The 23,330-nt window shown below is 45.8% G+C and overlaps 1 protein-coding gene across 2 annotated transcripts; it reads left to right on the forward strand.

The window, feature by feature from the left end:
• The first annotated feature begins 6,450 nt into the window (after positions 1–6,450).
• Positions 6,451–12,126, forward strand: LOC100279429 (uncharacterized). 2 transcript variants are annotated; one of them, XM_008669563.4, is made up of 11 exons: positions 6,451–6,745; positions 7,282–7,626; positions 8,007–8,519; positions 8,747–8,962; positions 9,248–9,771; positions 9,884–9,953; positions 10,059–10,116; positions 10,442–10,580; positions 10,737–10,850; positions 10,975–11,152; positions 11,246–12,126. In XM_008669563.4, exons 1-11 carry the CDS (start codon positions 6,727–6,729, stop codon positions 11,845–11,847), a joined length of 2,778 nt encoding a protein of 925 aa, XP_008667785.1. In that variant the 5' UTR covers positions 6,451–6,726; the 3' UTR covers positions 11,848–12,126. The 2 variants fall into 2 exon arrangements, with proteins under 2 accessions (XP_008667785.1, NP_001145910.2); NM_001152438.2 differs by having other exon boundaries at positions 6,532–6,745; positions 10,056–10,116; positions 11,246–12,101.
• The last annotated feature ends 11,204 nt before the right edge of the window (positions 12,127–23,330 follow it).

Genomic DNA, 23,330 nt, shown 5'->3' on the forward strand with positions numbered 1-23,330 from the left:
GCCGAGTCCAGCCTCAGGCGCCACAGGAAGCTCCGCCTCGCCTGACCCTAGGGATCGGCCCCCGCCTCGGCCTCGGAAGGTGGTCTCCGCCTCGCCCGACCCCAAGGCTCGGCCTCAACCTCGACCTCGGAAGGCAGTCTCCGCCTTGCCCGACCCCAGGGCTCGGACACAACCTCGACCTCGGGAGGAATCACGTCCTTACCCGACCCCGACCCCGGCCTCGGCCTCGACCTCAGGAGGAGTCTCCACCTCGCCCGACCTTGGGCTCGGACCGACCACGCCGCAGGGGGTACATCATTGCCCTACCCCTAGCTAGCTCAGGCTACGGGGGAACAAGACCGGCGTCCCATCCAGGCTCGCCTCGGTGACAAGTAATGATGGCTCCCCGCGTGCGCCCATGACGACGACGGCTCTCAGCCCCTTACGGAAGCAAGGAGACGTCAGCAAGGTCCCGACAGCCCCGACAGCTGTGCTTCTATAGGGCTCAAGCGCTCCTCCGACGGCCATGACATCGCATGCACAGGGCTCTAGCACCTCTCCGACATCCACGTTGGCATGTACATAGGGCTCTAGCTCCTCTCTGCCGGACACGTTAGCATATTGCTACACCCCCCATTGTACACCTTGACCCTCTCCTTACATCTATAAAAGGAAGGTCCAGGGCCTTCGTACGAGGAGGGTGGTCGCACGGGACTCTCTCTCTCTCTCTCTCCCCCTCGCGAACGCTTGTAACCCCCCTACTGCAAGCGCATCCACTCTGGCGCAGGACAACACGAAGCCGCGATTTTCCCCTCTTTGTGTTCCATCTCGCGCCAACCCATCTGGGTTGGGGCACGCAGCGACAATTTACTCGTCGGTCCAGGGACCCCCGGGGTCGAAACGCCGACAGCCTCGCACAGATGAACAAAGACAGAAATTTGCATAATAGAGTTGGGATTCAGGTGAGTCAGATTCAGATTGTAAAAGTCAAGGAGACCGCGAAATAAGGGAGAAATGGGAAGAGCAAGGCCGCAGATAAGAAAAGGGATGTAAACAACGGACTCGTGAGTATCCTCTGTCGGGACAGTAACCCCACGACAAATCCGCCAAGAGCAAAGCTCCTTCGGAGGAAGAACTCCAACATCGACAAGGTGGAGAAGATCCGACTCGGAAACAACAGACATATGATTACCCATGAAAGGCAACTGACTGTTGAAATCGATAGGAGGAATGATCGCAGCAGCAGAATTCTGGTCCTTCCGCTTGGGTGCCATCGCAATCTCGTCGGAGGATTGAGCGGAAGCGAAATCAAAGGGAAGTAGAGGATGTTTGGAGGCAAAAAAGCGAGGCTAGGGCTCAAAACGCAGAGGCATGTGACGATGTGATATAAATGGGGTTTTCCCGGGTCAGACACTGTTTCTACAAAGCGCTAGGTCACCACTCGACCGTTATTTCTAAAATGCCGACGTGGCTCAACATGACTAGGTCGTTACCTCTAAAACGCTGACGTCGGCAAACACCACTCGACTGTTATTTCTAAAACGCCGACATGGCTCAACATGACTCGGATGTTACCTCTAAAACGCCGACATCGCCAAGCACCACTCGACTGCTATTTCTAAAACGCCAACGTGGCTCAGCATGACTCGATTGTTACCTCTAAAACGCCAACGTCGCCAACCATAGCTCGGCTGTTGCCCCCAAAACACCAATGCAATCTAGCATAATTCGGCTGTTACCTCTGAAGACACCAGCAGTAACTCAGTCATTTTTTCTCAACGTAAATGCAGACAGAATTAAATACGACAGATCAATTACAAGTCGTTACTCGAGCGTTATCTCTGAGAACAACGGCCGCATTGGGCACAAATACAAGATGTCGATCGACTATAAAGGAACGATGGAAAGGCAAAAGATATGCACAGAACAAGCCAAAGTTTTCTTCATTATATAAAAGGGGAAGTCCTTCCACAAACTTAAAAGACCGACCCATTATGAGTCGGTCTTCTCCCCATTTTTCGATACATTACATTACTACCTACACTACGCTATACTACTAACTACTACTACATTATTCCACTAATACTACTTCTACTACTATTTATCTATACTAATATCTAAGCCAGTGGCACTTTGCCACTGGCCTTGCTGCTGCCGCTCTTGCCGTCGCCGTCACCGTCGCCCTTGCCGTCACCCTTGTCGCCGTCGCCGTCACTGTCGCCTCCGTCGTCGCCCTCGTCGTCGCCATCACCACCGCTCTCCTCCTCGAACGAGTCAGAGGAGTTCTCCTCGCCCGAGGAGACTTCCGACTCATCCGAGCCCTCAAGCCCGGAGCGCTCGACGACCCGGATGTATGTCCACACCTCGGTGGCGATCCCCTGGGAATCGATCGAGTCATCGGACGATGCCGGGGGAGAGGTGTAGACCGACGACCCCTCGGACTCAGAGGAAAACTCCTCCTCCGAGTACTCGGAACCGCCGAAGTCCTCCAAGGGAGGGGTCGGCTCGCGCTTCCGCTTGTCGCCGGAATGGTGCGACGAACTTCTGCCTTTCTTGCTCTTGCCCATGGTGGAGTAGAAGAGAAGAGAAAAGAGGAGAATAAGCAACAAACGGCAGAAAGATGCGTGAAGACGCCAGTGAAGCAAGTGCTCTATTTATAGAGGAAGAAGACAACCGCTCATCTCCTACCACAGTCACTGAACAGTCGCAAATATTCAATAAGCAATTCAAATCGTCTGGAAACAAGTCAGGCGGCTGACGCCGTTTCACGTAACACGACACCCATTGGGACTCAAGTCAACTGCTTGGACGACATGATTACACCCCGCGATCATGTCAAGTTACTACTCAGGGGCAGATTGCTTAACGCTCAGCGCACCAAGTCGTCCCTTGGCTACACCCATTGGGGGGACGCCTAGGAATTTTCAATAGATTCTCCCAAGCAGTCACATCCATACAGTATACGCAATGAATGTATCAAGACAGAAGGAAGATATCAATAGAGATCGGAGGAAAGCCAAAAATAGTTGCTGAAGTACAAGTCTAATCAATAGAAGCATTGAAGCACGAAGCGAAATGAAGACCAGCCAAGAGCCATCTACCGGACGTCCAATCTATCGCAGATTAAATAAATTTCAAACCTAACAGGACATGGGTAGATCACGTTGGTGATCTCAAAGGCAAAACCATATGCTGATCTCTAAAGCATGAAGTTAATGATATAATGCTGAATTCTAAGGCATTCGACGAAGATAAAAGGATGATTTCTAAAAGCATGTGATGAAGACCTTTGAGTGGATTATTTTCAGTAATCCACTCAAAGCTCGGGGGCTACACCCATTGGGTGCACCTCCGGTGCACCCAATGAACCATTAACCCCAAAAGACAGAATGCTGATCTCTAAAGCACGAACTAACGATAAAATGCTGATTTCCAAAGCATGAGATGAAGATAAAACAATGCTGATTTCCAAAGCATGAGATGAAGATAAAACAATGCTGATTTCTAAAGCATGAGATGAAGATAAAAATGATTCCTAAAAAGCATGAGGCGAAGACCTTTGAGTGGATTATTTTCAGTAATCCACTCAAAGCTCGGGGGCTACACCCATTGGGTGCAAATCCTGAACCCCAGAGAGCAGAATGCTGATCTCCAAAGCACAAGCCCAAGACAGAACACCGATTTCTGAAGAATAAAGCGAAGACCGATGAATAATGACATGAGAGGATAACAGAAGATCATTTTTACCGAGTTACTTAGAGTTCAGAAGCAATAACTCGACAGGTCTATTTTCAAAGCATTCCTTACCAATATCAAAAACTACAAGCTGGACCTAGAATCTTTGGGCCGATTATTTCAAAATCATCTCAAAGATTGGGGGCTTGTGGGGGACAGATATCCCCCGGATCCACTAGAAGGCTAGAAGACCTTGCGAAAGGCCTTGGGCCCATTATTTCGCAAGGTTGTCCCTTCGTGGGCCTGGGGAGGAAAGTCTGGCAAAATGGATCGGCGCAAGATTGATCAACTCGAGCCCAGGCGACCCAATGAATTCAAGCATTATCCACAGCAGTGATCCGATTCTCCCGCGCTGCGGCCTCAGCCGTCGGAGCTGAATGATGATAAGTCGGCAGAATTATAGGAAGATAAGCTCAGTCGGTTCACTATTACTTAGGCGCACATTGTTATCATATCCGCATGTAACGCCCCACGGTCGAGTATATAAGGCCTAGGGAGCACCCCTCCAATAGAACTCACTCATTAGCCATCTACTCAGTTCTCTAGCATCTCTCGTACTAGAGAATTCCCCTATAACCCACCACATAACAGATCCACACCAGGACGTAGGGTGTTACGCATCTCAAAGCGGCCCGAACCTGAACAAGATTGTCTACTGTCTCTCATGGTATCTGGCACGAACCATCGGGCTACATTCGGTAACACCGTCCTACTCCAAAAGGCACCTCGAGGGGCAACCCTGGGTGCGCGGTCGGACCCAAAACACCGACAGAGTAGTCTGCCTCTGCGTGATCTGCCATCCCTTCACTGCCAGCAGCCCCCGACGCGCGCGATAAGGAACCGCATCCAATCCTCCTTCACTGCTAGCGACCCCTCCTGCCTAGCCCCGCCACGCCTGTGTGCCCCCTCCCCCGCCATGCACTCCCTCTGCTCTCAGCCGCTAGCACGCCGCCCAACCCTCGCCCGACTCCAATCATCTCGCGGCGTTGAACTCTGCATCTACTACTCAAGCGCCCCGCCCTCCTTGCATCCCAACCAAACTCGCGACATTTCTAGCAACCGCCTCCCGTGCATCGTCCGAGTCATGCTCCACGTCGCAACCGCCCCCACCCTACTCGCGATAACCGAGCACGCACAGACAAGGGAGAGGGCGGGGTGGCGTTTGCGCTCACGGAGATTGGCAACCACTACACCCGACCCATCATGTTGAAGCTCGCGCTCGCGGAATAAGAAGGGGAGCACAAGATGGTTGTCATGTGCGCTAGGGTCCTCGCCACCGCACCCCCAGCCGTCGTATCTTGAGAGGGAGCGAGGCCGGCTGGCCACCAGAGGCCTCCTTTTTGCTCCACCTCACCCGCCACCTCCTGACCTAGCCTTTATTCCTTCATTCCATTGGCTTGCCTGGTGTATCTACTACCTCTGTTTCTTCTTCTATTCCTCATCGTCGCTTCCCTCCCCCGTTGGGTGTCTTCCTGCTCCCTTCAGTTCTCGCCTCCTAAAAACAGACAAGACCCGACCGTAGGTCCTAAAGGTAAACGCAACTCCTTAGTATCCACCTGCTCCCTTCAACCCTCGCCTCCTAAAATCAGAATTAGTGATTAAAAAAACAAAAAACGAGGGATAAAATCAATTGCAATACGAGAGAAGGGTATAATCACAATTAACCCTAAAAAGGTTGAAATTTTTTTAGGTTTAATTCTAATTATACCCTTCTCTCACCTTGCAATTGTGATTTTACCCTTCATTTTTTTATTTTTAATCACCGATTCTGATTTTCTCTAACAGTATTAAGGGGAGGGGTAAATGACGGTTTTGTTTTCAAAACATAGAGTAAAATCACAAAGTTAAAAACGAAGGGTAAAATAACAATTGCAAGGCGAGAGAAGGGTATAATCATAATTGCCCCTCTTTTAAAAGGCTGAAACAAAAAAAATCGTTACACCGTAAAAACAGACTTTCTTTGACAGGACTAAAAGGTGTTTTAAGAGCATTTCCATCAATGTGCCCTATAAAATACTCTAAAAATTAAAAATGAATATATTTTAGGGCACTAAAAAATTAAGCTCTAACAATAAAACCCCAAATCAAGTGGATAGCTGAAATCTGTTAATCTACTCTATTCGTTTGGAAAGAAAAATTTTGTGAAGCGTTCGTTCGTCTAGATATAGGGCAACCCAATAAAAGCATCTTCAACAATGTGTCCTAAAAATGTCATAAAATTTTAAAGTAGATATATTTTATAGAATTTAGGACACCAACAAAAAAATAAGCTTCAAGAGTAAAGCTCCAAATCAAGTGATTAATCGAAATACGTTAATCTACTCCGTTAGTTTGGAAAGAAAAGGTTTGTTAAGCGTCCGTTCATTTAGATCTAAATATAGAATAAGACATTGTTGAAGATATTTTTTTAGTTTAAGCCTTATAATTTAATTTAGGGCGCTGAGATAAGTCACTTTTGAGATAATATAAAGTATAGTGTATTTGTGGTACTTAAGGAGACGATCTATATTTTTTGAAAAGTTTTTTTATAAAATAAGTCATAGTTGGAATAGTTTTTTTAGCTTGAACTCTATAATTTAACTTGGGACAACGAGATAATTGAAGATGCTCTAAAAGGTTAAATAAAAAAATCAAAATGAAAAATTCGAGAAAAGCGTCGGATGCAAGCGACGCTGTTTCGTCAATCGTCGTGTATATAAAGTTTTTAAAAAGGCTAAAATATAAAAATATTGGGGAAAAGCGTCGGATGTAAGCGACGCTGTTTCGTCGTAGTTTATAAAGGCCGCGGGCCCGCGGCGCAATAGGAGCCCATCCTTCCTGATACATTCGTGTCTCCCATCGCCAGGTAGATCCCTTTCCTCACGCCACGCCGAGAGAGAAAAGATAGAGGGAGAGGCAAGAGTCGCATCGCAGACCCAGACCACGCCGCCGCCACCTCCGCCGCCACTTCCGCCGGTGATCGAGTCGCGTCGGCGCTACCTTCAAGCTAGAAGACAATAAGCATCGGCAGACATGTTCGGCTCCACCAACCGTAAGAGCTCACCCCCTAATACCCTCCTATTCTCGTCGATTCCATCGCATTTGATTCCATAGCCTTACTTTTAAATCCTCGATCTCGTTCTCGTATGTATTTATGGGTTGCTACTGTTGCGCTTCCTTCCCTTTCGTTTGACTAATCGATTACATATATTTCGATGGATTGTCCATATGCCTCCGCACACTAGGGTTTCATTTCTCTATTTCAATCAAATAGGCCGTTTGCAGTCTCAACTTCCAGGATCCATGGAACACCTAACCTAAGCTTCCATGTGCATATAGACGACCCAATAGGGCCCAGACCTCACTGTCTCTTTTATCTACTTGCAAACAAAACAGAACAACACTTCAGTGCTCATCGTTTTTATTTATATATACGCTAGCTCATACAATCAATGCCTGATTATGATTGTAAGTTTTCTTCGCTGCAAACCCTTACATGGTTGCATACAGAGTATATTTTTTTTATGTTTCCTTTTTTCACAATGTTGATTATCATCTCACCTCTTGTGTGTGCTATCTCAATTGCAGCATTTGGGCAGTCGTCCACAAGCCCATTTGGCCAGACCTCGTTTGGAACTCCACAGGGATTTGGCCAGTCTTCCACTGCTGCCAACAATCCTTTTGCCCCAAAACCATTTGGCAGCCCGACCACAGCTTTTGGGGCACAGACCGGAAGCTCGCTCTTTGCAACTACATCCACTGGTGCCTTTGGCCAGCAGCAATCCACTCCCGCATTTGGCACAACATCCACTGGTGCCTTTGGCCAGCAGCAATCCACTCCCACATTTGGCACAACATCCTCATCTCAGTTTGGGAGCTCTACACCAGCCTTCGGTGCATCCCCCACTCCTGCCTTTGGTGCCACATCCTCTGGTATGTACTAGCTCTCTATTGCTTCCCTCTCTTGCTGGTTCAGCATGCTGATCATACTAGGTTGTCAGAGGAAGCCATATTCTAGATTGTCTAATTAATGATGCCAGTTTTATGTGTAATTCGTTTTTTTTGTTAGGGAACAATTAACTTATTATGCACTGGAAACAGCATGAGCCATTGGCAGTTTTGCCCATATCTTGCAAGTTTTATTTATCTTTGGGTTTGTCTGCAATCTGCATGCTACATTTGTTCTTAGTAGCTACTGATTGTTCTAAGTAGCTACTGATGCAGAATTATGCTAGTTCATTTTTTACTAGGTTGGCCTAACAAGATCTGCTGTATTATTTGTGATGTCATATTCTGCTCTGCACATGTTATAGGATCTTTGTTCGGACAGAAGCCAAGTTTTGGGGGTTTTGGATCATCTTCTAGCCAGTCAAGTCCTTTTGGTAACACGTTCCAGCAAACACAACCAACATTTGGCAGCAGCACTTTTGGTTCATCAACTCCGCCGGCGTTTGGTGCCACGGCTCCTGCATTTGGCACAACTACACCAGCCTTTGGCACCACAACTGCACCAGCCTTCGGTGCCACGACTAGCCCAGCATTTGGTTCAACTTCAACATCTTTATTTGGTGCTTCTAGCGCCCCAATGTTTGGTTCTTCAGCCTTTGGCACATCTGCTACTGGTTTTGGAACTTCAGGGACTACAGCATTTGGTGTGAGTAGTACTACTCCGGGTTTTGGATCATCAAGCACACCTTCATTTGGCACATCAGCTAGTGCGTTCAGTTTTGGTTCGTCACCATCTTTTGGACAAACAGCAGTTTCCTCTGGTAGCACTCCCTTTGGAACAACTCCCTCACCTTTTGGTGCACCAGCTCCTGCGTTTGGTAGGTTTTCTCTTTGGACGTATACATTATTTTTAGCTAGCTATGATATAATGCTCACTGAATTACTGAGTACATATGGTGTAGCAGTTGATATTTACTGATTCTTTTGTTCTTTCTAACTTCAGCAGGCCTACTTTATTGCATATATTCTTTTTAACCGTTTTTACACTGGCGAGGTCATCTTTTTTTACCTGTTTCACCAATTGCTTGTTTCCTTTGGGTTTCAGGCTCACAGACAGCAGCACCAACTTTTGGACAACCACAATTTGCTAATCAAGCTGGAGGAACCAGAATAAAACCTTATTCTCAAACACCAGATGTTGACAGTGCTACTAGTGGTACTCAGCCTGCTGCAAAACTTGATTCCATATCAGCAATGCCTGAGTACAAAGAGAAGAGTCATGAAGAATTGAGGTGGGAAGACTACCAGCGTGGAGACAAGGGTGAGGAAAAAAATGTTTGGAGATCAAGGGTTTTGCTTGATTTGCAAACACTCTTTAAACCATGTCTTTAGTTCCATTTATTCTTTTGCCCTCCTTGTTTTGTATGTACTGTAGTATTCATTATGTTATTCCCTGGCTTATGATACAGCTTTAACCCTGAATAGAATTGAGAAATAACTGATATTCCCTTTATTAATTGTTTATTATATCATTGCTAGGTTTCTTTGGTCGATGTACTTTTTTCTTGTGGAACATTTGCATCATTCTTAATATTTGGCCTTGCAGGTGGACCGAACACTTCTGGAACTCAAACATTGGCACCTAGCTTTCCATCACCAATACAACATAACACTTTTGCTTCGACAAGTAATCCGTTCTCAACGAACCCATTTTCAACAAACAACCCGTTTGCTCCTAAGCCCACTACAACTACTAGTTCACCATTCAACACCTCATTTAACAATGCATCAGTTGCAAGTTCGAGTCTATTCACATCATCCCCTGGTACCACAATGTTTGGGCAACCAGGTGTTTCTACACTTCCAGCTCCAGCAAGTAATTCACCATCATTATTTGGAAATATCAATCCTGCTCCTGCTACATCGTCAATATTTGCCACGTCAGTGACGAATAATCCAAGTCCATTCGGCACTGGCACATCATTGGCTAACACTCAATCAGCCCCACTATTTTCCTCAGCATTTGCTCAACCGACATCAAGTACACCGGCTTTCTCCTCTGGGAGCCTATTTGGCTCAACTAATCCTGGCAGTCTGTTTACCAGCAGCGGTCCTTCACTTTTTTCAACAGTAAGCATGCTTTGTGTTTGTCATTTTGTCTTTGCCCCTTATATTTTGTTACTAGATTCTTGTTATCATTTCTTATTTATTAGTACAATTTATTTTGCTGCTAATGATTCAGCCAACATTTCAACCATCTGCCCCTGCTCAGAGTTCGAACATGTTCTCCTTCCAACCCCCAATTCAACCAGGTCAGTATTTTATATTTAAACCTCTTCGTTTTACAATTTATCTTCAAAGACTAATTTGGCCTTAACTTGTGTTCGAATGCATGCATGCATGCATGGATACAGCAGCTTCTACCGGTGGACTCCCTTTTTTCCCCAACACAAATCAGGCCTTGACGGGACAGCCGTATGATCTGCTGCTACTTTTCAAATACACATCATTATTCCTTTCCTATTTAGCAATTTCCTTTTGATGGATTAAAACACCGATTAGTTATAACAAGGTGAAGGAAAAATATTATGATCAGTCTAATGTGTAGAATGGTGTAGGCACAGAAGGGAAAAACTTGATGGTTCATGGAGACTACTTTATATTTGATGACATGAGACTGCTGGATTGTAATTTTATATCTGTAGAGCATGGTTTTGGCATAGATCATAATTCACGAGTGAATTTTGGCAATGGTCCCCCCCCTGTTAACATGGTATATCCTGTTGCATTTTTTACACAGAACTTCTAGCCTGTCCAGTATGGTCATGCAGTCTGCTCTTGTTTCAAATCCATTTGGGATGCTTCCAGCAATGCCTCAGATGTCCATCGGGAATGGTGGATCTTCACCTTCAGTTCAATATGGAATATCAAGTTTGCCGGTTAGTTTTGTTTCTCCTTATGTAGAGCAGGTGGACAGTAGAGATAGTAGCAATATGGTGGTTGTTGATTAGGAAGGTGTAGTACTAAGGGTGCCATTAGCAGGTACCACATGTGAAGGGGGGTTTGTTTGATTGTAACTTCTTACTGTCTTGCAGGTTGCGGAGAAGCCTCTTCCAAGTAGATCATTGTCCATGGCGGTTCCTAGGCATTTGTCACAGAGAAGGATAAAACTGCTGCCAAGAAAATATAATCCAATATCTGATGGCAAGGTAATGAATGACCTGGCCTGTAACGATATAATAGTTTTGTGTGCAAAATTTTGTTTATGGAGCTTTTGGTAGCCATTGATAAAGCATTGAAGATGTTGCTCAGTTTCTTCTGTTATTCCTATAGGTTCCATTCTTTGCTGATGATGAAGAATCTCCAGCAACACCAAAGGCAGATGCTTTTTTCATCCCTAGAGAGAACCCAAGGAACCTGGTAATTCGTCCAATTGAGCAGTGGTCTTCACGGAGAGAAACTGGCCGGCAATATACTGCAAAGAATGTTACTGATTCGAACAAATATGAAGGTAAATCTTTTCATGGCAGTACTGGAATTTTCATATAAATATTGTCCCTAGCAAGGGCCAAATGGCAATTACTGATCTCATTAAGTTGTGCAGATGCTTCCATTGAAAGTGAGCGTGGTAAGTCTGCCATGTCACCAAGCAGCAGGCCACCTGCAGTGGAAAATGACAAACAGCATGAGGCCAGGGCCATGGCTCAACATGCGAATGGAAATGGTACTTCAGTTGAGAGGCTGTTGCCTAAGCTTCCACGTGCAGATTACTTCACAGAGCCTAGTATAGAGGAGCTTGCGGCCAAAGAACGTGCGGAGCCAGGCTACTGCGGTCGAGTGAGGGACTTCGTTGTGGGTCGACATGACTACGGCAGCATCAAATTTTTCGGGGAGACGGACGTGAGGTGCCTCGATCTGGAGTCAATTGTGGAGTTTAACGACCGGGAGGTTATTGTGTACAAGGACGATAGCAAGAAGCCCCCTGTGGGCGAGGGGCTGAACAAGGCTGCAGAGGTGACTCTACTGAACATCAAGTGCGTAAACAAGAAGACCGGGGAGCCGTGCCAGGGGGCAAGAGTGGAGAGGTACAGGGAGATGCTGGTGAAGAAGGCGGAGGAGCAGGGCGCAGAGTTTGTGTCCTTCGACGCTGTCAAGGGAGAGTGGAAGTTCAGGGTGAAGCACTTCAGCGCCTACGGGCTTTGGTGAAATCCTGGGGAGTTAAGTAGTTTGTTTGTTCTGATGGAACAACGCTTTACGCTCTTGTCAATTACCATGCTTGGATCTGTTGTGCTGCTTCTGTACAATGTTGCTGCTGTTAAAATGCTTGCAAATTGCACTGCTCTGCTGCTGAAAACAGGAGCAGCAGTAGAAACTACCGCAACAGGAGGGCGTGCTACCTGCTACTGTTATGTATTATTATTATTATACTATATTCTAAGTATAATAAGACTTAGTTTTTTAAATACATGAATATTACTTTATGCACTTAGATATATGCTATGTATGGAGAGAAAATAATTATATATAATAGTATATAAAATGATCGTAACTTTATATTCTAGGTGTACTGGTATTTTTTTCTTATACCATAAAATGATCATAACTGTATACCGTAGGAGCTCATATAACTTTATATTTTTTTATATGAGCATATTCTTTTAGACAGTCATGTAATTTTAACCAAGAGACCAAGTTTTACATTTGGTAGTTCATTGTTCACACCTGAAGAACTCAAAATAGTTCACTGAGCAACGTAATTACTTCTTGTTAACAGCCACTAGAAATTGGAGGCTCCTCCGCATTCGGCGGGGCTTCCGCCCACCGCGTCTCGCCACGTGTGCCAATGGACGCCGTCGCGTTCCCGCTGTCGCCCGCACCGTTCCTTAACGACGACCTCGATTTCGGGGACTTCGCCTCCGCGCCGTAGCCGGCCACCGCCGCCTTCACGGCCTTCGACGACGACTGGGGCGACTTTGTGGCAAGCGGGCTTGGATCCGACGCGGGCACATCTGCCCCAACGGCCGCGCCAGCCGCCGCTCCCTCCTCCTCGCCTTGGGAGAAGCCGTGGGGCCCGCTGCCCGTCTCCCTGTTCGGCGCCGATGCCGACGACGACGGCCAGGAGGAGGAAGGGCTGGCCGGGCCGCCGCCGATGGTCACGGCGCCCCAGTGCGCTCTGTCTGTCCCATCCAACGGGTCGCGCCCCGCGGATCTGAAGGACCTCATAGCTGGCCTCTACGGATCTCAACCGCCCCACACTGCCGACGTGGTCCCGCAGGTGAAAGTGTGCTGTTTTTTCATCCTCTCGTGTCTCGTGTGTGCGAGCGAGCGTGCGCCTCCCTCCCCATCTCGCGATCCCAGTTCGATCCGCTCGCCCGCTCTACCGATCCGACCCGCCCTCCGCGGCCGGGCAATTCGGCCGCTGCTGCTCGGATTCGCGTGGGCTCGCCCTCAGATTCGCTCTCCCCGGCGCCCCAAACCCTAGATCCGCCGCTGGTCGTCCCACCGCCGCCGCCATGTTCTGGCGCATGACCGGCCTCTCTGCGGCCTCGCCCGTGAGTTCCCCTTCGTCTGCTCCTCATCACACCTTTGCTGCCTCTCTCAGGTTAAGAGCGTGAGCGTGCGGGCGCTGTGACTGAGCTGCGGGGTGGTTTGTTTGCTTGTTCTGGATTGGGTCGTAATGTGTATTCCCGTTGGAACTTCGTTCTGGAATTAGTGTACGAGTGTGTTGTGGCTTAGGGATGTGTGATTTTTGCGTTTATGAGTACGTGTATGATGTTCCCGTGGATTTGAGGGTGCCAGTGGGATCAGAGCGTGTGCTGCTGAAAGGAATGATATGCCTTGGTTCTGGTTGGGCTTATGTTTCGGGGAAGATTGAATTATTTGTGGATGAGATTCATTTTATGGCAAAGAGGCGGCTTTGTCTGTTTTCTTATGCTGAACACATTGTCTTGTGGCTTTATATTTTATTACACATTGTCTTGTGGCATTCTGGGAGCACAGAAGGGATCTACAATCTCTGATGAAAACAACAAAGCGACTGCAATGGGAGGGGATATTCAGGTGTGTTCCTGATCATTTGTGTCTACAAATGAGATATTTCTTGTGAATATATTGAAGGATTGCCTTGACAATAACTTTTTGTGTGTATTGTTGTGTTCGTGTGCATCAACTTGAGAACCCGTAATCATTGTTATTAATCTATTTTCCATCACTCTAGGAAATATACGACAAACTAAAAGATTCTTCATTGCCCGAAGGCTTTTTCACAGAGGAACGGCCTTGGAAGGATGTATATATATCACAGAACTCCTTAATTGTATCAAAGAGGATCATCTGAAGGATTTTGAACAAGAGTATTGTTTAGCAGAAAAGATAGAAGGGGTATGTATCATACTATTATTGTCTATGTTATGTAAGTTTCCGATCGTTATCTGGTGCATTGTTAAATCTACATCTTCGCCGCCACGACATAACCCTGGATAGGGCGCCCGTAAGGGTGCCGTCTGTTCTAGTATTTTAAATAGTTCAAGCATAACATCTGATAGTCGCCTAGAGGGGGGGTGAATAGGGCGAAACTGAAATTTTCAGATATAAACACAACTACAAGCCGGGTTAGCGTTAGAAATAAAAACGAGTCCGCGAGAGAGGGCGCAAAACAAATCGCAAGCAAATGAAGAGTGTGACACGTGGATTTGTTTTACCGAGGTTCGGTTCTCGCAAACCTACTCCCCGTTGAGGAGGCCACAAAGGCCGGGTCTCTTTCAACCCTTCCCTCTCTCAAACGGTCCCTCGGACCGAGTGAGCTTCTCTTCTCAAATCAAAGCCGGGAACAAAACTTCCCCGCAAGGGCCACCACACAATTGGTGCCTCTTGCCTTGATTACAATGGAGTTTTGATCACAAGAACAAGTGAGAAAGAAAAGAAGCAATCCAAGCGCAAGAGCTCAAAAAGAACACGACAAATCTCTCTCTCTAATCACTAAAGCCTTTTGTGGAATTGGAGAGGATTTGATCTCTTTTGGTGTGTCTAGAATTGAATGCTAGAGCTCTTATAGTGGTTGAGAAGTGGAAAACTTGGATGCAATGAATGGTGGGGTGGTTGGGGTATTTATAGCCCCAACCACCAAAAGTGGCCGTTGGGAGGCTGTCTGTTCGATGGCGCACCGGACAGTCCGGTGCACACCGGACATGTCCGGTGCCCCCGCCACGTCATCACTGCCGTTGGATTCTGACCGTTGAAGCTTCTGACTTGTGGGCCCGCCTGGATGTCCGGTGCACACCGGACATCTACTGTTCCTTGTCCGGTGCGCCAGTATGGGCGCGCCTGACTTCTGCGCGCGCTGCGCGCGCATTTAATGCGCCGCAGGTAGCCGTTGGCGCGGAGGTAGCCGTTGCTCCGGAGTTGCACCGGACAGTCCGGTGCACACCGGACATGTCCGGTGAATTATAGCGGACTAGCCGTTGGAGATTCCCGAAGCTGGCGAGTTCCTGAGGCTGCTCCTCCTTGGCGCACCGGACACTGTCCGGTGTACACCGGACAGTCCGGTAAATTATAGCGCGAGTGCCTCTGGAAATTCCCGAAGGTGGCGAGTTTTAGTTGGAGTCCCCTGGTGCACCGGACACTGTCCGGTGGCACACCGGACAGTCCGGTGCGCCAGACCAGAGGCGCCTTCGGTTGGCCCTTTGCTCCTTGGTTGAATCCAAAACTTGATCTTTTTATTGGCTGAGAGTGAACCTTTAGCACCTGTATAACTTATGCACTAGAGCAAACTAGTTAGTCCAATTGTTTGTGTTGGGCAATTCAACCACCAAAATTAACTTAGGAACTAGGTGTAAGCCTAATTCCCTTTCAATCTCCCCCTTTTTGGTGATTGATGCCAACACAAACCAAAGCAAATATAGAAGTGCATAATTGAACTAGTTTGCATAATGTAAGTGCAAAGGTTGCTTGGAATTGAGCCAATTATAACTACTTACAGGATATGCATGGATTGTTTCTTTCTTATTTAACATTTTGGACCACACTTGCACCACATGTTTTGTTTTTGCAAACTATTTTGTAAATACTTTTCAAAGTTCTTTTGCAAATAGTCAAAGGTAAATGAATAATATTTTGCAAAGCATTTTCAAGATTTGAAATTCTTCTCCCCTAGTTTCAAATGCTTCTCTTTTGACTAAACAAAACTCCCCCTAAATGAGATCCTCCTCTTAGTGTTCAAGAGGGTTTTGATATATCATTTTTTGAGATACTACTTTCTCCCCTTTTGAACACAATAGAATACCAATTGATAAAATTCTTTGAGAACACGAAGTTTTTGAAATTGGTGGTGGTGCGGTCCTTTTGCTTTGGGCTCTTACTTTCTCCCCCTTTGGCATGAATCACCAAAAATGGAATCATTAGAGCCCTCGAAGTACTATCTTCTCCTTTGGTCATAAGTAAATGAGTTAAGATTATACCAAAGACGAAGTCCGGTCCTTTTGCTTTGGGCTCTTACTCTCTCCCCCAAAGACAAGGTCCTTTTCTTTGATGCTCAGCTTTTCTTCCAAGAATGGAGAGTTGCTTGGAGTGACGGTGAAGGATGAGTTACGTAGTGGAAGCCTTTGTCTTCGCCGAAGACTCCAATTCCCTTTCAATATACCTATGACTTGGTTTGAAATAGACTTGAAAACACATTAGTCATAGCATATGAAAGAGATATGATCAAAGGTATATAAATGAGCTATGTGTGTAATCTAGCAAAAGAAATTGCGGGAATCAAGAATATTGAGCTCATGCCTAAGTTTGGTAAAAGTTTGTTCATCAAGAGGCTTGGTAAAGATATCGGCTAATTGATCTTTAGTGTTAATGTGAGAAATCTCGATATCTCCCTTTTGTTGGTGATCCCTAAGAAAGTGATACCGAATGGCTATGTGCTTAGTGCGGCTATGCTCGACGGGATTGTCGGCCATTTTGATTGCACTCTCATTATCACATAGCAAAGGGACCTTGGTTAGTTTGTAACTGTAGTCCCGCAGGGTTTGCCTCATCCAAAGCAATTGCGCGCAACAGTGGCGTGCGGCAATATACTCGGCTTCGGTGGTGGAAAGAGCGACCGAATTTTGCTTCTTTGAAGCCCAAGACACCAAGGATCTTCCCAAGAACTGGCAAGTCCCCGATGTGCTCTTCCTATTGATTTTGCACCCCGCCCAATCGGCATCCGAATAACCAATCAAATCAAATGTGGATCCCCGAGGGTACCAAAGCCCAAACTTAGGAGTATAAGCCAAATATCTCAAGATTCGTTTTACGGCCGTAAGGTGGGATTCCTTAGGGTAGGATTGGAATCTTGCACACATGCAAACGGAAAGCATAATGTCCGGTCGAGATGCACATAAATAGAGTAATGAACCTATCATCGACCGGTATACCTTTTGATCCACGGACTTACCTCCCGTGTCGAGGTCGAGATGCCCATTAGTTCCCATGGGTGTCTTGATGGGTTTGGCATCCTTCATTCCAAACTTGCTAAGAATATCTTGAGTGTACTTCGTTTGGCTTAGGAAGGTGCCCTCTTGGAGTTGCTTGATGTTGGGGACCTTCGGCATCCGAAGGTCCTCAAAAACAGGATTTAACAGTATTTCTGGAGTATAATGTGTGAACAGGTATCTTCGGATTCAAGTCAGCATCGCAGTAGACCAGAGTAATACGAAGGTTGATACAGAGCCGAAGGTGTGAGCAGGAAAGCTTCGGCGCGGTAGCAGAAGGTGGAACCGACTTAAAGATGAAAAGGCTATTTAGACCTCGACAGATTACTATAGAATTATTAACAAGTGTAAAGGGCATGAATGTAATTTTGTATGGGTTGTGTCCCGCGCCTATAAATAGGTGAACAGTACCCCCGTACTGGACACGCTGACTTGGCATTCGCTTTTTGCGTCACGCTCGTACTATCATCTCCTTCCAGTTGAAGGTACACTTGTAATTTAACGATATTTCTGTTTATGCTTAATAATAATATATAATAGTTCATGTCGTCATTTATATTCCTTACATTTCATCCTCCGTCAACATATAATGAACTTATGAAGGTACACCCTTCATAACCTTCGTCCGAAAGCCATTATACCCTAAGGGAAATAATGTTTTGAAGGACGAAGGACTTTAACGATTAACATTTTTCTATGTTGCCTTGTTCTTAACTCATAGCATTTGAGAACAAGTCACCAACACTTGACTTGGAATCCTAGAAAATACTTCAACTCCCCCATCATAGACATCTCGAATTTTTGTGTCATGATCCTACTAAACTCTTCACATGTAGATTCGTTAGTAGACCCAAATATAATATCATCAACGTAAATTTGGCATACAAACAAATCATTCTCAAGTGTTTTGGTAAAGAGTGTAGGATCGGCTTTTCCGACTTTGAATCCATTTGCAATAAGAAAATCTCTAAGGCATTCATACCATGCTCTTGGGGCTTGCTTGAGCCCATAAAGCGCCTTAGAGAGCTTATAGACATGGTTAGGATACTCACTGTCTTCAAAGCCGGGAGGTTGCTCAACATAGACCTCTTCCTTGATTGGTCCATTGAGGAAGACACTTTTCACGTCCATTTGATAAAGCTTAAAGCCATGGTAAGTAGCATAGGCCAATAATATGCGAATCGACTCAAGCCTAGCTACGGGTGCATAGGTTTCACCGAAATCCAAACCTTCGACTTGAGAGTATCCTTTGGCCACAAGTCGAGCTTTGTTCCTTGTCACCACACCATGCTCATCTTGTTTGTTGCGGAAGACCCATTTGGTTCCTACAACATTTTGGTTAGGACGTGGAACTAAATGCCATACCTTATTCCTCGTGAAGTTGTTGAGCTCCTCTTGCATCGCCACCACCCAATCCGAATCTTGGAGTGCTTCCTCTATCCTGTGTGGCTCAATAGAGGAAACAAACGAGTAATGTTCACAAAAATGTGCAACCCGAGATCTAGTAGTTACCCCCTTATGAATATCGCCGAGGATGGTGTCGACGGGGTGATCTCGTTGGATTGCTTGGTGGACTCTTGGGTGTGGCGGCCTTTGCTCTTGCTCATCCTCCTTTTCTTGAACATTTGCATCTCCCCCTTGATCTATGTCGTCATCTTGAGGTGGCTCATTTGATTGATCTTCTTCTTCATCAACTTGAGCCTTATCCTCATTTTGAGTAGGTGGAGATGCTTGCATGGAGGAGGATGGTTAATCTTGTGCATTTGGAGGCTCTTCGGATTCCTTAGGACACACATCCCCAATGGACATGTTCCTTAATGCGATGCATGGAGCCTCTTCATCACCTATCTCATCAAGATCAACTTGCTCTACTTGAGAGCCGTTAGTTTCATCAAACACAACGTCACATGAGACTTCAACTAGTCCAGTGGACTTGTTAAAGACCCTATATGCCCTTGTGTTTGAGTCATAACCAAGTAAAAAACCTTCTACAGTTTTAGGAGCAAATTTAGATTTTCTACCTCTTTTAACAAGAATAAAGCATTTGCTACCAAAAACTCTAAAATATGAAATGTTGGGCTTTTTACCGGTGAGGAGTTCATATGATGTCTTCTTGAGGATTCAGTGTAGATACAACCGGTTGATGGCGTAGCAGGCGGTGTTGACCGCCTCGGCCCAAAACCGATCCGAAGTTTTGTACTCATCAAGCATCGTCCTTGCCATGTCCAATAGAGTTCTATTCTTCCTCTCCACTACACCATTTTGTTGAGGCGTGTAGGGAGAAGAGAACTCATGCTTGATGCCCTCCTCCTCAAGGAAGCCTTCAATTTGAGAATTCTTGAACTCTGTTCCGTTGTCGCTTCTTATTTTCTTGATCCTTAAGCCGAACTCATTCTGAGCCCGTCTCAAGAATCCCTTTAAGGTCTCTTGGGTTTGAGATTTTTCCTGTAAAAAGAATACCCAAGTGAAGCGAGAATAATCATCCACTATTACAAGACAATACTTACTCCCGCCGATGCTTATGTAAGCAATCGGGCCGAATAGATCCATGTGGAGTAGCTCAAGCGGCCTGTCGGTCGTCATGATGTTCTTGTGTGGATGATGGGCACCAACTTGCTTCCCTGCTTGGCATGCGCTACAAATCCTGTCTTTCTCAAAATGAACATTTGTTAGTCCTAAAATATGTTCTCCCTTTAGAAGCTTATGAAGATTCTTCATCCCAACATGTGCTAGTCGGCGATGCCAGAGCCAGCCCATGTTAGTCTTAGCAATTAAGCAAGTGTCGAGTTCAGCTCTATCAAAATCTACCAAGTATAGCTGACCCTCTAATACTCCCTTAAATGCTATTGAATCATCACTTCTTCTAAAGACAGTGACACCTACATCAGTGAAAAGACAGTTGTAGCCCATTTGACATAATTGAGATACGGAAAGCAAATTGTAATCTAAAGAATCTACAAGAAAAACGTTGGAAATAGAATGGTCAGAAGATATAGCGATTTTACCAAGACCTTTGACCAAACCTTGATTTCCATCCCCGAATGTGATCGCTCGTTGGGGATCTTGGTTTTTCTCGTAGGAGGAGAACATCCTTTTCTCCCCTGTCATATGGTTTGTGCACCCGCTGTCGATGATCCAACTTGAGCCCCCGGATGCATAAACCTACAAAACAAGTTTAGTTCTTGACTTTAGGTACCCAAATGGTTTTGGGTCCTTTGGCATTAGACACAAGAACTTTGGGTACCCAAACACAAGTCTTTGACCCCTTGTGCTTGCCCCCAACATATTTGGCAACTACTTTGCCGGATTTGTTAGTCAACACATAAGATGCATCAAAAGTTTTAAATGCGAGACTATGTTCATTTGATGCAGTAGGAATTTTCTTTCTAGGCAACTTAGCACGGGTTGGTTGCCTAGAGCTAGATGTCTCACCCTTATACATGAAAGCATGATTAGGGCCAGAGTGAGACTTCCTAGAATGAATTCTTCTAATTTTGCTCTCGGGATAACCGACAGGGTATAAAATGTAACCCTCGTTATCCTGAGGCATGGGAGCCTTGCCTTTAACAAAATTTGACAATCTTTTAGGAGGGGCACTAAATTTGACGTTGTCTCCCCTTTGGAAGCCAATGCCATCCTTGATGCCCGGGCGTCTCCCATTATAGAGCATACTTCTAGCAAATTTAAATTTTTCATTTTCTAAGTTATGCTCGGCAATTTTAGCATCTAATTTAGCTATATGATCATTTTGTTGTTTAATTAAAGTCATGTGATCATGTATAGCATCAATGTTAACATCTCTACATCTAGTACAAATAGAAGTGTGCTCAACGGTAGATGTAGAGGGTTTGCAAGAATTAAGTTCAACAATCTTAGCATGTAGAATATCATTTTTATCTCTAAGATCGGAAATTGTTACTTTGCAAACATCAAAATCTTTAGCCTTAGCAATCAAATTTTCATTTTCTAATCTAAGACTAGCAAGAGAAATGTTCAATTCTTCAATCCTAGCAAGCAAATCATCATTATTATCTCTAGGGTTGGGAATTGAAACATTGCAAACATGAGAATCAACCTTAGCTAACAAATTAGCATTTTCATTTCTAAGGTTGTCTATTGTTTCATGGCAAGTGCTTAGCTCACTAGATAATTTTTGACACTTCTCAATTTCTAGAGCATAAGCATTCTTAATCTTAACATGCTTCTTATTTTCTTTAATGAGGAAGTCCTCTTGAGTATCCAAAAGGTCATCCTTTTCATGAATAGCACTAATCAATTCATTAAGTTTCTCCTTTTGTTGCATGTTGAGGTTGACAAAAAAGGTACGCAAATTATCCTCCTCATCACTAGCATTATCATCACTAGAAGATTCATATTTGGTGGAGGAGTTAGATTTAACCTTCTTCTTTTTGCCGTCCTTTGCCATGAGGCATTTGTGGCCGACGTTGGGGAAGAGGAGTCCTTTGGTGACAGCGATGTTGGCGGCGTCCTCGTCGTCGGAGGAGTCGCTTGAGCTTTCGTCGGAATCCCATTCCCGACAAACATGGGCATCGCCGCCCTTCCTTTTGTAGTACCTCTTCTTTTCTCTCCTCTTGCCCTTCTTGTCGTTATCCCTGTCACTGTCACTTGATAATGGACATTTTGCAATAAAGTGACCGGGCTTACCACACTTGTAGCAAACTTTCTTAGAGCGGGACTTGTAGTCTTTCCCTCTCCTTTGCTTGAGGATTTGGCGGAAGCTCTTGATGACGAGCGTCATTTCCTCATTGTCAAGCTTGGAGGCGTCTATTGGTTGTCGACTTGGGGTAGATTCCTCCTTTTCTTCCGTCGCCTTGAATGCGACGGGTTGAGCTTCGGATGTAGATGGATCATCAAGCTCGTTGATCTTCCTCGAGCCTTCGATCATGCACTCAAAACTTACAAAATGCCCGATAACTTCCTCGGGGGTCATTTTAGTATATCTAGGATTACCACGAATTAATTGAACTTGAGTAGGGTTAAGGAAAATAAGAGACCTTAGAATAACCTTAACCACTTCATGGTCATCCCACTTTACACTCCCGAGGTTCGCACTTGATTCACCAAGGTCTTGAGCCGGTTGTACATGTGTTGTGGCTCCTCCCCTTTGCGAAGCCGGAACCGACCGAGCTCCCCCTCGATTGTTTCCCGCTTGGTGATCTTGGTGAGCTCATCTCCCTCGTGCGCGGTTTTGAGCACATCCCAAACCTCCTTGGTGCTCTTCAACCCTTGCACTTTGTTATACTCCTCTCTACTTAGAGAGGCGAGGAGTATCGTTGTCGCTTGAGAGTTGAAGTGCTCGATTTGGGCCACCTCTTCCTCATCATAATCCTTATCCCCTATGGATGGTACCTGTGCACCAAACTCAACAACATCCCATATACTTTTGTGGAGTGAGGTTAGATGAAATCGCATTAAATCACTCCACCTAGCATAATCTTCACCATCAAAAGTTGGTGGTTTGCCTAATGGGACGGAAAGTAGAGGTGCATGTTTAGAAATGCGAGGATAGTGTAGGGGGATCTTACTAAACTTCTTACGCTCTTGGCGTTTAGAAGTTACGGAGGGCGCATCGGAGCCGGAGGTCGATGTTGATGAAGTGTCGGTCTCGTAGTAGACCACTTTCCTCATCCTCTTTTGCTTGTCCCCACTCCGATGCGGCTTGTGGGAAGAAGATTTTTCTTTCTTCTCTTTGTGGTGAGAAGAAGATTTCTTCTCCTTCCCTTTGTTGGAGGAGCTCTTCTTCTTCTCCCTTCTTTTGGTGCGGGACTCTTCCGATGAAGTGCTCCCGTGGCTTGTAGTGGGCTTTTCGCCGGTCTCCATCTCCTTCTTGGCGTGATCTCCCGACATCACTTCGAGCGGTTAGGCTCTAATGAAGCACCGGGCTCTGATACCAATTGATAGTCGCCTAGAGGGGGGGTGAATAGGGCGAAACTGAAATTTTCAGATATAAACACAACTACAAGCCGGGTTAGCGTTAGAAATAAAAACGAGTCCGCGAGAGAGGGCGCAAAACAAATCGCAAGCAAATGAAGAGTGTGACACGTGGATTTGTTTTACCGAGGTTCGGTTCTCGCAAACCTACTCCCCGTTGAGGAGGCCACAAAGGCCGGGTCTCTTTCAACCCTTCCCTCTCTCAAACGGTCCCTCGGACCGAGTGAGCTTCTCTTCTCAAATCAAAGCCGGGAACAAAACTTCCCCGCAAGG

This window comes from Zea mays, chromosome 2, assembly GCF_902167145.1.
Source record: "Zea mays cultivar B73 chromosome 2, Zm-B73-REFERENCE-NAM-5.0, whole genome shotgun sequence".
In the NCBI taxonomy this organism is placed as follows: domain Eukaryota; kingdom Viridiplantae; phylum Streptophyta; class Magnoliopsida; order Poales; family Poaceae; genus Zea; species Zea mays.